General features: G+C 32.7%; 1 protein-coding gene across 1 annotated transcript in view; it reads left to right on the forward strand.

Annotated features, from left to right (window-relative positions):
- Nucleotides 1–16,206, forward strand: part of LOC123697439 (probable G-protein coupled receptor 158) — a 151,975-nt gene that overhangs the window by 117,531 nt on the left and 18,238 nt on the right. Inside the window, exons 5-7 of the mRNA XM_045643961.1 lie at nt 6,462–6,605; nt 10,314–10,514; nt 11,571–11,749. Of these exons, the coding sequence (XP_045499917.1) occupies nt 6,462–6,605; nt 10,314–10,514; nt 11,571–11,749 (524 nt within the window). The remainder of the gene's footprint in view (nt 1–6,461; nt 6,606–10,313; nt 10,515–11,570; nt 11,750–16,206) is intronic.

Raw genomic sequence — 16,206 nt, forward strand, 5'->3', positions numbered from 1 at the left:
CCCGATCAGCTCTTCTTGTGTAACAAACATCCTTACATTCTACAATTTTGGTAGGATTTCAATAGGAATGTCTGAACAAGCCAAAAATGTAACCATAAATAGGAAATTTCTTAACTTTACAACAATATGGCTATTCAAATTTACAACTATTAAACTACTTTAGAAACAAACTTTCGCAGTCCCTTCGTGCCGGGGCGGACGAAATATTTCAGGAAATTTGTATATTCTTTTTATTAGTTACACTGTAACTATAAATGTAATAAGTTTGTCTGTTATGTTTTAAAATATATATTACTAGAATGCTTCTCATGAAAAAATATGAAGCTGACTTTAGATAGAGCAAGAATACTTTTTAAACGTATTTTTTAAGGAGTTTAAAAATGGAATGGAAGTAAGAATGAAGGTCTTTATAAAGATACTAGCTGTTGCCCGCAGCTTCGCTTGCATGGAAAAGATAAATTTTCATGGTATAAGTTTTCATCCCCTATTTTACACCTTTAGGGGATGAATTTTCTAAAATCCGATGAATTTTCTAAAAATTAGGGGACGCCTACGTTTATGACATCTACCTGCATGCCAAATTTCAGCCCGATACGTCTAGTAGTTTGGGCTGTGCGTTGATAGATCACTATATCAGTCACCTTTGAGTTTTATATATTATATAGATTTTACAGCACCTTAAAGATAATATTATTGAACACAAATGAGCTAAAATTATAAAATCGCAATAAATACGAAACAAATATTCCTGTATTTTTCAACCTTACTTCACACATACCACTAAAACTACGTTCGCATCGCATAGTTTCAAGTTATTCTGATAAATTTGAGCATTGTAATACGGCAGGCGTATTAATGTCAATTCGTTTCATAAATAAGACCTAGTAACAATGTTTAGTTGCCAAGCGTTTGGTAGGTAAGCCATTTCGTATAACGCATCTGTTTCCACAATAAAGAGGATTTGATTGTAAGTCTGTTTGTCTGTGTATACTATAATAGATAGATTATAGATTTTTATATCTGGTTTGAAATAAAAACTTAACCTAAGGATTTTATAATCCTTTTACAATTAGAAAGACATATTATACAAGTTTATGTATTATGTATATTAAAAGTTATTATACAATAAGCTATTTCGTACGTCATGAATTTAGGCTTTGTTTTCCGCTTTACTTATTTATTACTAGCTGCTCCGCGCGGTTTCACCTCCGTGGCTCCACTCCTGTTGGTCGTAGCGTGATAATATACCTCTACAAGGTGTCCCACTGTTGATATACTCAGCTCAAAGGAGGTGATAGTTTTACATACGTTGAGTAGGTACGTAAAAAATACTTAAAAAATTCTAGACGCATTTTATTTCATATAGATGAATTCTTAAAACTCTATGTGTACACTCCTAACAAGCAACCAAAACATTAAATATTATTCCACCAGCAAGCAAGTGAGCAAGCTAGAGAAGAAAACATGCATTTTCAGGAAAAATTTAGCAAAAATTTTTGACGTAATTTTTTTGTTTAAGTATTTTTACGTGATCAGTGTATGCAAAACTACAAGTCCCTTCGCGCTTAGTATACCAATAGTGGGACACCCTGTATAGCCTATAGGCTATCATTTATCGAGGAAGCGATAAATGAGCTATCTAACACTGAAAGAATTTTTCAAATCGGACCCGTAGTTCCCGAGATTAGTGCGTTCAAACAAACAAACAAACTCTTCAGCTTTATAATAATAGATTGCAAACGCCTACTTCACATAATAATCAAGAAACTATCTAAAACATTGCGTTAGTAATTATTTTGCTGCTTAACATTTGCAAACATGTGTTTCGTGTATAAATAATTACTGATTTAATTTAATAAAGAGATTTGTGGTGGATATTAATCCTTTATGTATGTTTATTATTATGATTACATCTTAATTACAATTTAAAATGTAATAATAATATGTAATAGCGTTCAGTAATTGAATTTAGATGTTATTCAAAACTTAAAAAATATTTTTATTTATTTTGGTTATAAGTATCAATTTTTCTCTATTAGTACGAACATTTTTTTTGGTGTATCTTACACAAAATTTTAATAAAATGTTTATGCAAATAAATTATTAGGTAACTATTTGAATTTGTCCTAAGCATAACTTTTAATATGCCTTCGTAGTCGTCATTTCAAATTCATCAAAAAACTAAAAAACATGTTAAAATAAAATAGTGTCGGCGAATATATTTTATTTAAAAACCCATAGACACGCAAATGTTCAATATAGTCTCGGAGATTACGATGTTTATCTTCGGTGAAGGCTAGAAAAACTATTCCGTTGTCTATATCTTCTATAAATAAAATCGTGACAATAACAAATAAGGCGGGTATCGCGAAATCCCTAGATAAGGGACGGTTCACACACCGCGTTTATTTTACTGCCAATTTTTGCACGTACACGCAAAAATTGGCTCTACTCTCTTCAGGCGTGAAACTTCTTTCGCCGCGTTGAGAATAAAAGTAACAGATCGCGTCATCGCTATACCGTCTTAAGATGGAGTAAGGTGACGATTTTGGTATCTTTGAATCTTGCCAAAGAAGTTTCACTTTTGAAACGAGTGCTCGGCATACACGAACTTTTTTACTATTCATTAGATAAATTTAAAAATATGTCTTAACACTTTGTAGAGCGGCCTCTGTAATCAGATTCAAATTGGAGGATACTATTTATATTGTAGTTTATCTAATACAGTTTTGTTTTTGTTTTGTTACCTATTTCAGAACTGGATTTCGAACCATCAATTAACTACTAAACGGACGAATAACTATCGTAGTTATAAATCTATTTTAACTCTTTGTTAATATTATATGTTAAAATTAGCTTAGATCAAGTTCTATTAGGTATCTTCAAATGTGAACAAAATATGGTTCTGTAATTGAGATTAAAAAACCTTGAATACAATATTCGTGTGTACCAACCATTACTATGGGGTTCATTTTATTTGCTCCTTGCAAAGGTCGAAATATATCGACAATATTTCCCCTGGAATCGGATCCGTATTTTTTATTAACTTCTGACTGTACTTGATTTGTATTATATCCTATCCTGCTTAATGTTATAAATGCGAAAGTCTGTGAGTTTAGATGTGTATGTTTGTTACTCTTTCACGCAAATATTGAACCGATTATAATGGAATTTAGCACAAATATAGAGGGTAACTTGGATTAATACATAGGATAGGTTTTATCCCGGAAATCCCACAGGGATGGGCGAATCCGCAGGCGGAACGTAGTTATGTAATATAATTTATGTAGATAAAGTTTTTTGCTTGTAACGAAATATTAATTTATTTTTTATTAATATATAAATGTAAGTATGTATGTGCATTGTGCATCTATACCCACAGTTCTGAAACATAACTACACCAATTTCACTTTCACTGACATACTTATATTAAAATTAATAACACACATTATATTATTCGTTGTCATCGTAGACATTGTTCTATAATTTATCTGTAGGGAATTTAAACTATGCGTTGGCAATTATTGTTGGCAATGCAGTTACAACTCGCAATAATACATACATGACCTAAATATGAAAATGTTAACAATTTGTCGCAAAAGTGTCAAAAGCATTAAACATGAGTTTCCAAATAAATCTATTAAATGATCATCTATTCTAATATTATAAAGCTGAAGAGTTTGTTTGAACGCGCTAATCTCGGGAACTACTGGTCCGACTTGAAAAATTATTTCGGTGTTAGATAGCCGATTTATCGATTAAGGTTATAGGCTATACATATATCATCACGCTAAGACCAACAGGAGTAGAGCCACGGGGGTGAAACCGCGTGGAGCAGCTAGTAATATAATATAGGTAATAATTATTTATGGGCTCTTTTCACAATGGGCAGCTTTGGGCGGGGAGAGGCAATCACGATAGTGTAGACTGTAGAGCCTAAAATATGTCTATGATCGACCGTAATGGCGGCAAACACAGACGAGCATTAGTTGGGCCAGCGTTGCCCATTGTGAAGAGGGTCCATTATATAGAATTGTATTATGTATAACAATATCAATCCTTGGATTTCCATTACTATAATCCGCTTTACAGAGGACTACAAGCCATAGTCATGACGTGTAGCCATAGTATCGTCGTTTATACGAAATTTTTTTATGACCTCATAAATTCAAATTTTCGCCGCAACAGAATAGCGTTTCGTATAGACAGTCCGAATTTATAAATGGACGGTGATAAGCAGAAGCGTGCCAGCGCCATTTTTTATTCGTTATTGGCTTCCATAGGTGTTTTCGCTTCATTTCTTTATTTATTGTTCAGTTTATCTGCAGTGCATTCAATCTTGTGTTTGTGTGTTTACGTGTTTGGCTGTATGATTGGGTTGTTTGATTGATTTTGCTTGGCAAACACACGGAGAGTATACATATGTTTGTAGTATCATGTATATCCGATGAAATTCGTGTAGATGTAGGAGTAAAAAATTGTCCAAGACAACTACTTCTTCTTATAGTGGCGCTTTATTACTGGAGGTTGGCTATCAGCTCTTTATAGGTACCTATGTGTATCGAAGATAAATAATAGTTCTTATACATTAGTGACACGAGGCTTATAAAAATTCTGCTAGGCTCGTAGAGCAATGTTGATAGAATAAAACCTCTTCTCCACAGTAGTCTGTACAGGATGTTCTACGTGTGGGTCATACGCTGACTTAAAAATTGCTTATAAAATTCCCGTTGCATTTTATATTAAATCCTGTACATAATGTGTATTTAGTTTAGTATCTTATTATTTTTCGTTTTTAAGTATTTATTACATTTTTATTTCTATCTTGTGTAATATTTGTACATGTTATGAACATTCAATTTTGTACGCCTACTCTCCTACTTCTCAGCTCTCTTGCTTTTAGGTTCTCTGGTAGAAATCGCTCATTAGCGATAAACCCGCCTACTGTACCTTAACCTCTTGTGCTGTTTTTATGTCTTTCTGTCAATATCATCTGTGTGTAAAGAGTTTTTATTTATTAAGCTATTGCATAGCTTCTATCGCGGGACTTGAGTGGGGGGACCGAATCGAGAAATTCCGTAACGAAAAAATCTCATGCTCCCCACTCCGACGGGCTCGGAGGTGTGGCTTGAAGGCATGCTATGCAATAGCTTTACCGCGGCAGTCCCCGAGTGCCACACGTCTTTTTTATTTATATTGTATAGTCTATGCGTTACTCTATAGCATAATGCCGTCCCAATAGCCCGCCATCTGCGTATATTTTACAACGGAACCGGGATCTTGTCCGTCCGTCATAAAGCGGAGACCATCAATCGCACGCTTATATTCGATACGAAAAATGATGATTTTATGACCATGTGTTTGGAGTAAAGGTTGTGCAAACGATTTTCAAAATGTTCTCAAATGATTTATCGCGTTGATTGATCGCATTTAGGATAATTTATTGGTTTCATAAGGTACATGGGATAATTTAATTGAAATTGAGAATGAAAATGAAAAATTTTATGTGTCGGAATATATGGTTACTAGTTTCATTTTCATTTTCTTATCAACAAGATTTAAAGTCTTATCAAGAAAAAACAAAGAGTTAATATTTGTGACTAACCTAAACCATAGATTGAATAAAGTTTAATTTCAATCATCATTCAGTTTTGTCCAGTTTTTGTGATTTCATTCTTTCCATTATTTGAAAAATAGCAGATCATTTTCATTATGTTACAATTATTTTATCAACAAGCCATATAAAGCCAAATAACAAACACAAATAATGAATATTTAGACAATAGAAAACTTAACAAAAGCCAAGCACTTACAGTAATAAAATGAATTTTGAAATTGATGTATTTGTAAAGGATATTCACAAATTGAGTTGGAACAAAGCGCACTTAACATTTAATGGCAAAAAATATTAAACTCAATACCCATTACGAGACATCGGATATTCGTCGCCATATTGGAAATTCTTGTTTTGTTATATCTACTAGAATTATGGTTCCTCGTCTTACAAATAAATATCGAAACTTTTTGTTCAAACTTATATAGAAATATTACTTTTTTCTAATTAATACTCATATTAAAATGTATATTAGATCTGTGTGGTGTGGGATCTAGAAAGAAAGATCTAGAAATATCTCAAAATTCGATCACGATGCGTGATTCGAACCCCTCGTGATCAATTTGTTTTTGTAAAGCACTAGCTGCGCTTCGCGGTTTCACCCGCATGGCTCCACTCCTATTAGTTTTAGCGTAATGATATATAGCTTCCTCGATAATGAGCTATCTAACACCGAAAAAATTTTGCTAATCGGACCAGTAGTTCCCGAGATAAGAACGTTCAAACAAACAAACAAACTCTTCAGCATTATAATTTTATTAATATTAATATATGGATAAGTATAGATACAACTAAACAATGAATAATAAAGGAGTAAATAGATATTCTAATTATTATTTTCTTTCAGTGTGTCCCCGTCCCTGGTCTGGGTTTCCGCCGCGGCTCCTACCGCTGCGTGTGTCGAAGAGGTTTCTACTTTCCCAACACCACTGCTGAGAATAGGTTTTACAATGGCAGCGTCATTGAGGAGGAGTATGAGAAACATTTACAGGTAAATACATAAGAAAGTGATTATTTCGAATTTTATAGAGAACTTGTTTGACGAGCTGTTAGTTTCATTCAATACCAGCATATTTTTACAATTCTGGTTAAAAAGTACCTACCTACAAAAAGAAAAATTAGTACTCACAACAAAGTTAAAAAAATGGTATTTTACTAAAGGCTTACATAATATGTACTTAAGTACCTATCAACTGTAGGTTTTCTTTTCTAGACATACTTGTACTACTAAACATTTACTATGAAAAGAAATGTTGTGTGGTTTTATGAAACCATGGTAAAAGTGAAACTTACGATAATTATCGTACGTCACGCGACATGCGCTACACAGACCAAAAAGTTTGAGACGATGTAATAAAAGTTTCACTTTAATAATTCTAAAACAATTTAAATGGAGTAACATTCATATTTAATTGTAGATACAATCGCATTAAATTGAGGAAAATTCTTCTAAAGACATAGATTTGCTATGTTCTAAATTGATCTGACCGACGAATTTTAATATTAAAAAACTCAATCTTACGCAATTTGTATTATTTTAAAAATATATGTTCATTATACTATTGATTTTTCTAAGTATACTCAATACTCATATATCGCAAACGGCTGAATGCTTTTTCGAGAGCTTCATAAATTAGCGGTTAGTTGAGTTATAAGGCTAAAGTCAAGAGGAATGACGTCATTAGTCTAGATTTACTAAATTTATGTTAGACCTAAACAATTGAAGCGACATGTGATAAATAAACTGCACCAAATATATAATGGGCCCTCTTCACAATGGGCACCGTTGGCCCAACAAATGATCGTAAATGTTTGCCACCATTACGGTGATTATAAATAAACATCCACAATGACGATCTATCATAGACGTTAAGGCCCTGTACACTACCGTGATTGCCTCTACTTGCCGAACGATGCCCGATGTGAAGAGGGCCCGTAGGACTAATAAAAATCAACTTTTCAACAAAAAGCCTGGCCGATATGTGTTTGTTTGTTTTACATGGATAATAATTATTTTTATCTGTAATATACACATTAATTCATGAACGTTACATTCGTACAATCAATATCACGCAATTATCATTAATAATTATGGCAACATACCAATAATTCATTTAAATACCGAAACTAGCACATATCACTCGTTAATCTAATTATAGTGCTCGTAACTAACACATAATAACTGAATAATCGGTGTAATTATAACGTTATCAATACCGATATCGATAACTAAAACCCATACCGATTTTGGTTTTGGCATAAATTAACTTGAATAGATAATGCGTGGAATAGTTAACTAATTATCTGCATATCGAATAAATCTAATTAGAATTGGCAAACAGTAAAATTTATAGATACAAATAATTAATATTCTACGGGATCATAATTATATAAATTAACCATGTTAAATTTATTATCTAGGTATTTACTATCACTTTTAACTCAAGACTGAACGAATTATAATGATTTTTGGTTTAATTTAACATATATGTATTAATTCTTAAAGACTTGAATAACTAAATAAAGTATTCCCGACAAGCGTCTGGGCCAGTTAGTTTGAAATATACATTTAAATCTTGAAATGTACTTCATCAAAGCATTATATTATACTCTTTACTGCATATTATAATATTAACGTGTATAATAAAATAAGGCACAGGGGAACCGTTGTGGACGGCGGTTAATTCCATAAATATAACCTAAGCGTATGTATTCTAGGTAGTATTAAATATGAGTAATAGTTCTATACTCTATAGTACAGTTTTGTTTAATTATATTAATCGTAATTGACATTTACAATAACGAAAAACAACCTAATTTTAATGTTTAATGTAAACCGCACTGGGTAAAACTGAACATCGACTTTTTATATTTTTCAAGATTTGCCATATTATTTTTGTTATGTAGATATTTGCAGACACTTTTCAAAATCTAACGACTCAACCAAGTGGAAGTAACAATTTTCACAAAGAAAATATTCTATTTTATAAGGATATCATAGTTCAAAGAACTCCTATTATGTGCATTAGATAGCGCTAAAACAAATATAGACTGACTGAAGTCTAGACTGAGACACCATGTCGTTGGAATGAAGTAGTCACGTCTTGGCATAACTGAGTCAAATGTTAAATATTGGAGATTTCTCTCAGTGAAACTTGTTAGTAGACGAAGGAAATATATTCCTATATTTGACTTTGTTGTGAATTGCTAGTGATTCGACGGATAAGAATTTCTTTCACTTCTGGACGATATTCATAAGATTACTGAAAATGGTGTTTTATGTTTGACAATTGCGATGAATTTTGTGTGTATGAGTGTAAAAAACTCATTTGGGTGTTTATCAATTTTTGTAGTATTTTTTTATGTAGGTTAATCACCTAGAATTGAGACTAGATATTGTTAGGTGAAACCTAACTGCAATAGTTCTGAGTAAAATATCAATTTAAAGTAGCAATATGCAGGAAATATACACATATTAGAATACATATTAATTTTATTAAATAATAATTTTAATGCAAATATGCCGATAAAAGCAAAAAGTAGCAGGATTTACAGCTTGACAAATAGTCATTCACTCCTCTTCAGTGAGTGCAGTGCATGAGTGTGTTGAAATGCATAAGATTTTAAGATGTTGATGAACATCATAACAAATATAACTACATACCGTTAGAGCAATTTTGATAAAAGCTTACAGATAGCATTTAATCAATATACAAGAAACTAGAATAAGACAATACAAAATATAATTCAAAATTTGTATTTCGCTTTGGCATTCCAACGACAATATCCGTAGCAAATCGGACGTAGCACGTGCTACGAGTTACGAAACCGTAGTAGGTAGCTACGTCGATAACTCAGTTGAATTGAAAGTGTTTGGCGTAGCGCCAAGCGGTTACAAGCTTGGGGATATAATGGCCTTATTTTTAAATGATACTTATATTAACTGGCCACTTATTTGTTAGCTATTTAATTTTCAGTTTATTTTTGCGTAGCAGCGAATTTTCGTGGAAATTCTATTAAAATTTGGTTTTACTCCGTCGACGTTAAGCGTAAATGTTGTTTACTTTTCACGTTTAAACATGAAGCACATTTTATATTCTCAAAGTCAAAGGTTAAATTCTCTTGTGATTGGTTTGTTAGGTTTGGTAGGGTTGAGAAACAAACTTACGAAAATATATGTGACAGAAAATCTAATCTCGTATCTTTTAAAACCTAGTTAGCGTGCTGTTTGGCATTTTTACTGAGAAAATATTACATGTAGTTCTACAAATAGAAATATCTTGATTGAAAAAAAAACATGAAATACTCTTTTTCATTTTTCGAAAAAAAAATAAAACATTCCTGATAAAACTGTGGATAATATGATAAGATTTAAAAATATATATAGTGTGATTGTGCTTCTTTGTCGCTCGTTCCGCGTTCTCGCTCGCACTTCAAGCCTTACATGGAAAGCCTCAGATGAGTCAGAGCGAGGTAACGCCGCATGAGTCATGTTTTTTCGTGCGTGCAGCCGGCTTTATCGAATTATAAGACGTTGTCACGTCAAAAACCGCATCAAAATTAGTTGTATAGTTTTAAAGATTTATGCATACAAAGGGACATAGGGACAGAGAAAGCGACTTTGTTTTATACTATGTAGTGATAGTATAGTTATACACTTTCACCTTATATCTATATATAACCTCACCTTCCCTTACAGCACCACCACAGCCTATACTCCAAGAGATCAGCCTTCCAATGCCTCCCTTGTGCGGAGGGTTGCGAGGCCTGCATCGACGGCTCCCCCTGTGTAGCGGCCCTTAACTGGGTGGTCCGGACAACGATATTCGCGCTTGCCTGCCTCGTGATATCCTGCCTGCCTTTTATTGTGTACTTCACGATTAAATATGGACATGTTAGGGTGAGTGTTTTCTTTGTTTAACTGGATTATATTATGATTAAGTTTATTCATAGCCAACTGGAGAGGTAGATTACAGCGTCATATTATCTTATAGAGGACACTTGTTATGTGCCCTTGTAGTGGTAAGAAAGGGTGATAATGAAAGAGTAAATGTAATATAACAAAAATATTTAAAGGAAATTTGTGAAATACTTAACTATGTAAATCATAAAACGAAACAACTTCATTGTTTTTGAAAAAAAAATACCTGAAAATATGCCTCAACCAGTTTGTGTTAAATAGATAATAGAGCAGGAGAAAATCCCAAAATACTCCAAAGCCAAGTCATCCGATTTGTCTAAAACAGGAAAGTGCCTCCAATTTTTTTTTATTTCTTTACACAATTGTAAGTTTCCTACCCAATTTTCAAGTATCATAATATAATCATTGTATTTAGTCTTTTGTTTCATAATATTTCAAGGGAATTTAACCAATATATTCGTTGAAACAACTAGAACTGCAAAACATTAAATTGAAAGCAATTTGGTCAAATCTTTCTCAGAGTTAAATCGAATTTTAAAGTCTAACTAACTTTGATTTCTTTATCCCAAAACACCGTGAAGTAAACATTCAAATTTCCGCAGCAAAATTCAAATTTTCATTTAAAATTTTGAATTGGAAAATACAATTTTACGCCTTCCTCATTTTTGCATCGTGATAATTTTCTCGTTCCGAGTTCGTTATATCTACGTGTAAATTTCATATTAAAAATACTTCTTTGCATTTTTTCATCCGCCTATTAACACTTTTGTGTAACTCATTTTCACAATCAGCGAAGTAGTTTTCCTACGTAAGCATTTCTATAGAAAGACGAAAGCTATATAAAAGTTGATAAAAGTAATAACAGCTATGCAAGTGATTATTATTACAATATTGTAACAGTTTTTAACTAATTATTGAATGCGTTCAATTTCGTCGGCATTTGGAAAGCCATAATGTTTCCAAATGCAAATGTTCTGAAAATGTTCATAGTTAGTAGAAGCTTACCACCAGTAGTTAACCAGACCACTTATACAGGTAGTCCGCGCAGCCAGCCCCGCTCTCCTTCGCGTGATTGTGCTTGGCGCGCTGCTCATCTACTGCACCACCCTGGTGATGTATGGCAGACCAACGGTGTTCACCTGCACCGCGAGGGTCTGGCTGCGGGAGGTGGGGTTCTGCTTGACGTATGGTGCCCTGATGTTGAAGACATGGAGGTAATTATTCCACATCTTAGTTTCCGTGACCACGCTCGCTGTAAAGAAACGTCGGGTTAATAGCACAGTTGACAGATATATACTACGTACATATTAATAGTATAATTAATAAATCGCATTTAAAATCTATTAAAGGCAATTAATATTGTATTTGTTTTGTGTTAACATGACAAACTCACCTGTTATCTTTTTGACTGTTCTTTTTTGAGTTTGTGTCGATATTTTAATTGAGATATGAATATGCGAAAATTATTTCGGTAAATATAAAAATGTACGTTATTTAACATACTTCGGAAGCTGGTATTTATTAGAAATATTGCACACGTAGGAATCGTAGGATCCAAGTCCGATAACATACAGTAATTTAAAATGAAACAGCCGTAACAGGATCAGAGTTTTTATTTCCTTTAAAACATTTTTTCATTCAGCTGGTTCGGTTTGTAATGCTATTATAAAAAAGCCTGTCAATATTTGTTTTAATTTAATATTATCATCAAAATACGTCATTTAAATGTTTAACTATAATATAAAACGTTCAAACAACAATACATAATTCTAGCAATATCATAAAATCACTTCTCTTAAATTAATATTAACGTATCAAACAATCTGAGCATCTTACTCAGTCTAAAATCGCAATCGAATGCACTAACCAAAGCCGTAAATTCCACGATATAAATCCACTAACAGTCTAGAACGTAGCATTATATACCTAGCATTCTAGAATTTCTAAATCAAAACGGAATAGTGTCTAATTCAAAGTGATAACGCTGACTTACGATTGGTTATCTAGACCGAGGCAATATCAGAATATAACCTAGAGCCACCTAGAGCTCTATATAAATTGGTCGTAACTTCAATTCTAACTAAATTGGCGATTAGGTTGCGTGTCGTGTTCGCAAGAACATGCGTATTTTTTCATTGTTACGCTTCCTAATGATGAAGAAGGGATGTGGTGTATACCTTTACGGAGAGTTATGAACTCTCTAAAGGCTCGACATAATAGTGTGTATGTACTCAAATTTCGGCGGACCGGAGGACGTTTTATAAAAAGGCAAAAAAAAATTAAAAACGTCTTTAATACGTGCTTTCTACATCCAGAATGAAACTTAAACCCTAACTAAACACAAATGCAACACTGCAATTGTGTTCAAGGAATTATAAAATGTGAGGCCGTTATGCCGCGTTGACAAATACGTTGCATGCTTGTACTGCCGGTGGTCCAGATATAACTATGTATTCCATTGTAGTTTATGAACATTTCTGATTAGTGTATTAATAAAATTCTAAGATAGGTTTCATAAATATGAATTTCAGTTCTCAATATACGATAGAAATGGATTCAGTATACTGAAACGTATCAAACACATTTATAGCAGGAATAATTTTATGTATTGCCTATATGTATGCCTGCCATAAACATCTTTAACTGTTTAAGTTTGTCCAAAGCTATAGTTTTGTAACTGTTATAAATTATACAGAATTAATTAATGAAATATCCCTTCCTTAATAGATGACTGGTTCTATCGTGAAAATTAATCAAACTTTACCAATAAGAAGGAAATAAATTAAAGGAGGGTATTGCGCCTAAAATAAATCAAAAAGTATAATGCGTATCCTGCAACGTTTTATAATATTGTTATACAGGGTTAGTTTTCAATGACCAGCCATAATTTAAAATTAATATTAAACCAAAGGTACATTTGAAACATTATTGTCGAATAAAATAAAATAAAAATAATAGCATTCATTTGAAAATGTCTTAAAAATTTCCTAAATCGTAAATTACACCGCCAGAATCAATGCACTTGTGTGCGTGCGCGCATCGCCAAATTTATGTGTGTGCTAACTTCTACCTGTGCCTATCTAGGTTGTTGAACTGAATTGTGCTTTTGTAATGTCCACACGTTCGCTTTTTAGTGGCGGACAGGAATGAAATCTAATAAAAAAATAAACGTTTTTTTTTTCATTAGATCTAAAATGTTATCGATTCTGAACCATTTCTGAAAATTTGGCCGGTCATTGAAAACTAATACTCACGGGAACGGGAACTATGTGGGTTTTTATTAAAAAACGCGGGCGAGCCGCGGGCGGAAAGCTAGTTAGTAATATAATGCAAATAAACTTAAAGCTTTGTATCACAATGAATACTCATTACGAGTCAGAACAGACTGGCAAGCACAAAGGAACTGTATTGGCTATCTCAGTCTTAATTGTCGTGTCTCGAGCAGAATATTAAGCGAATTTAGTTGCATATTACATTTACTTTGAATATAATATGTTCTATATGTTACTTGATATAATATAAAAACTATTAGGTGTTCACTCGTTAATACGACGTTAATATGACAGAGGTGGTGGGGCAGAGTCCTGTAAAAAATGCGTAAACGTTTACAGTAAAAGGAGCCTATATTTGATGGCAAGCAGGCAAATGTTTGTTTTATACATTACTAGCGGTCCACCCCGGCTTCGCCCGTGGTACATATTTCGCAATAAAAGGTAGCCTATGTCCTTTCTCGGGTATCAAAATATCTCCATACCAAATTTCATGCAAATTGGTTCAGTAGTGTAGGCGTGATTGAGTAACAGACAGACAGACAGAGTTACTTTCGCATTTATAATATTAAGTAGGGATTATATTATTTTATACTTTATATAATTTGAATCAATATAATAATACGACAAGACTAAAACAAGTACCTACGAACATTACAAAATATAGTTTTATTTCAGCATATTCGTTACGATATTCAGTTCTGTGAACTTTTTTGGCAGAAAGCTTTGAGTTGTTACTACATAGTTTATGCAACTTGCAAAATGAAACTAGGTGATCTGTGTTATAACAGTTTATTTAAAAATTGTTCTTTAAAACCTCGTTAGAAAGATAACGTTTTTAATCGTTTCTCCTAAATTGTACCTCACGGAATTAAATTCACTGTGGAGTTTGTGTTTGTTAATTTGTTACTTTCTTTTGCTATTCTCAAGTAACGGATGTTTTTCTTTCCTTTTTCGTTCGTTATAGGACAGGTGCATTTTAAATTAATTATACAGATCTCAGACCTTTAATAACTAAGATTTATTAATTCTTAAAATGAGATTTTGATTTATATATGCGAAAGAAGGAAAGTATATAGTTATGATTAAATTCAAGAGGACATCAATGCCTATTATTTAAAAGTGAAAAGTTATAGTATCCATATCTTCAACATAGAACCAAATTCATTAAAAAAAAATTGAAACTATACGCCTAATGCTAACTCTCTCACACACACACACACACATACACTTCACAAGTTTTTCTAACCACCTAGACCCTTTAGAAGTATCATTTCTATTCTGATCACGTTACCCATATTTTTACCCAATCCTTTAGGTTGAATCCGGGTGGTTACCATGATGTCTTATAGCAGTATTATTTGCTACTACCGAAAGGTCGTCTACCTTTATAACGCTGTCATTTTTACACACTAGAAATAAAACTGCTTTCAGCTCGACCGGTAGTTAAATAATAGTGATGAGACGGCAATTAATTTGCCACCTGAAGGCTGAATCAGCTAGGAAATTAAGTGGAAAATTCTATCAACTTGTGTTCAATTATGTTTAGTTAGACATTGTTAAAAAAGTGTGTGTACACGCGTTAGAAGTTATACTTCTTTGGCGTTTGGAAAAAATACTAGAATATACAACTTGAACATAGTTATCAATTTTCATACCACCTAGAACTAACTTCATGCTGTTAAATTTAGGTGTCGGTGTGCGCGCGAAAAATTCACTCTCATCATCGCACCAAAAGAAATATAACTTCAAAAAAAAAAACAATATACGAATTATTATGAACACAATTTATTGACACACAAAAGCTTGTTAATTATATTCACCTAATAGATAAAAAATTAGTAGGTTCGTGACATCGTTGTACTTTGTTGTCAATAACATTAAAGTTTATACAAGTTATTTCTGTATCAATGATTTAAGTCCGTTTGTAAGATTTCACATCAAAGTTATTTAAAACTAACCGCCCATCACAAAAAAAGCTCAGGAATATCGTAGCTTGCTACAAAATGAATTTTCTAAAGCCTTACAAAGTCAAGTTTCTCTTTATAAACTAAACGTGTGAAAGTACAGTATTCACGGGAAATATTATACAATCTCTTTGCAAATAAATAACCGGGATGCATTCAATCTAGGAACCACTTTGTTAATGTCAGTGGCTTGATAACATCTCCTAACTTACTAGTACTGTGGTACAAGATATTACATTATAATATAATGGGAATTGTTTTAGGAAAGAGATATTTTTTATTGTTATATTGTCCTTTTAATATACAAAGGCTTGTTATATAAAATTTTGTGGTTATTATGCTTGTTATTGTCATTGAGATAATATTACTACGTATGGAGGAGACACCACGAACAAAATCTGTGCGCCATTTTTTTTGCTCTAAGTTTTAAAGATT

Source organism: Colias croceus, chromosome 1 (assembly GCF_905220415.1).
Source record: "Colias croceus chromosome 1, ilColCroc2.1".
Classification (NCBI taxonomy): Eukaryota; Metazoa; Arthropoda; class Insecta; order Lepidoptera; family Pieridae; genus Colias; species Colias croceus.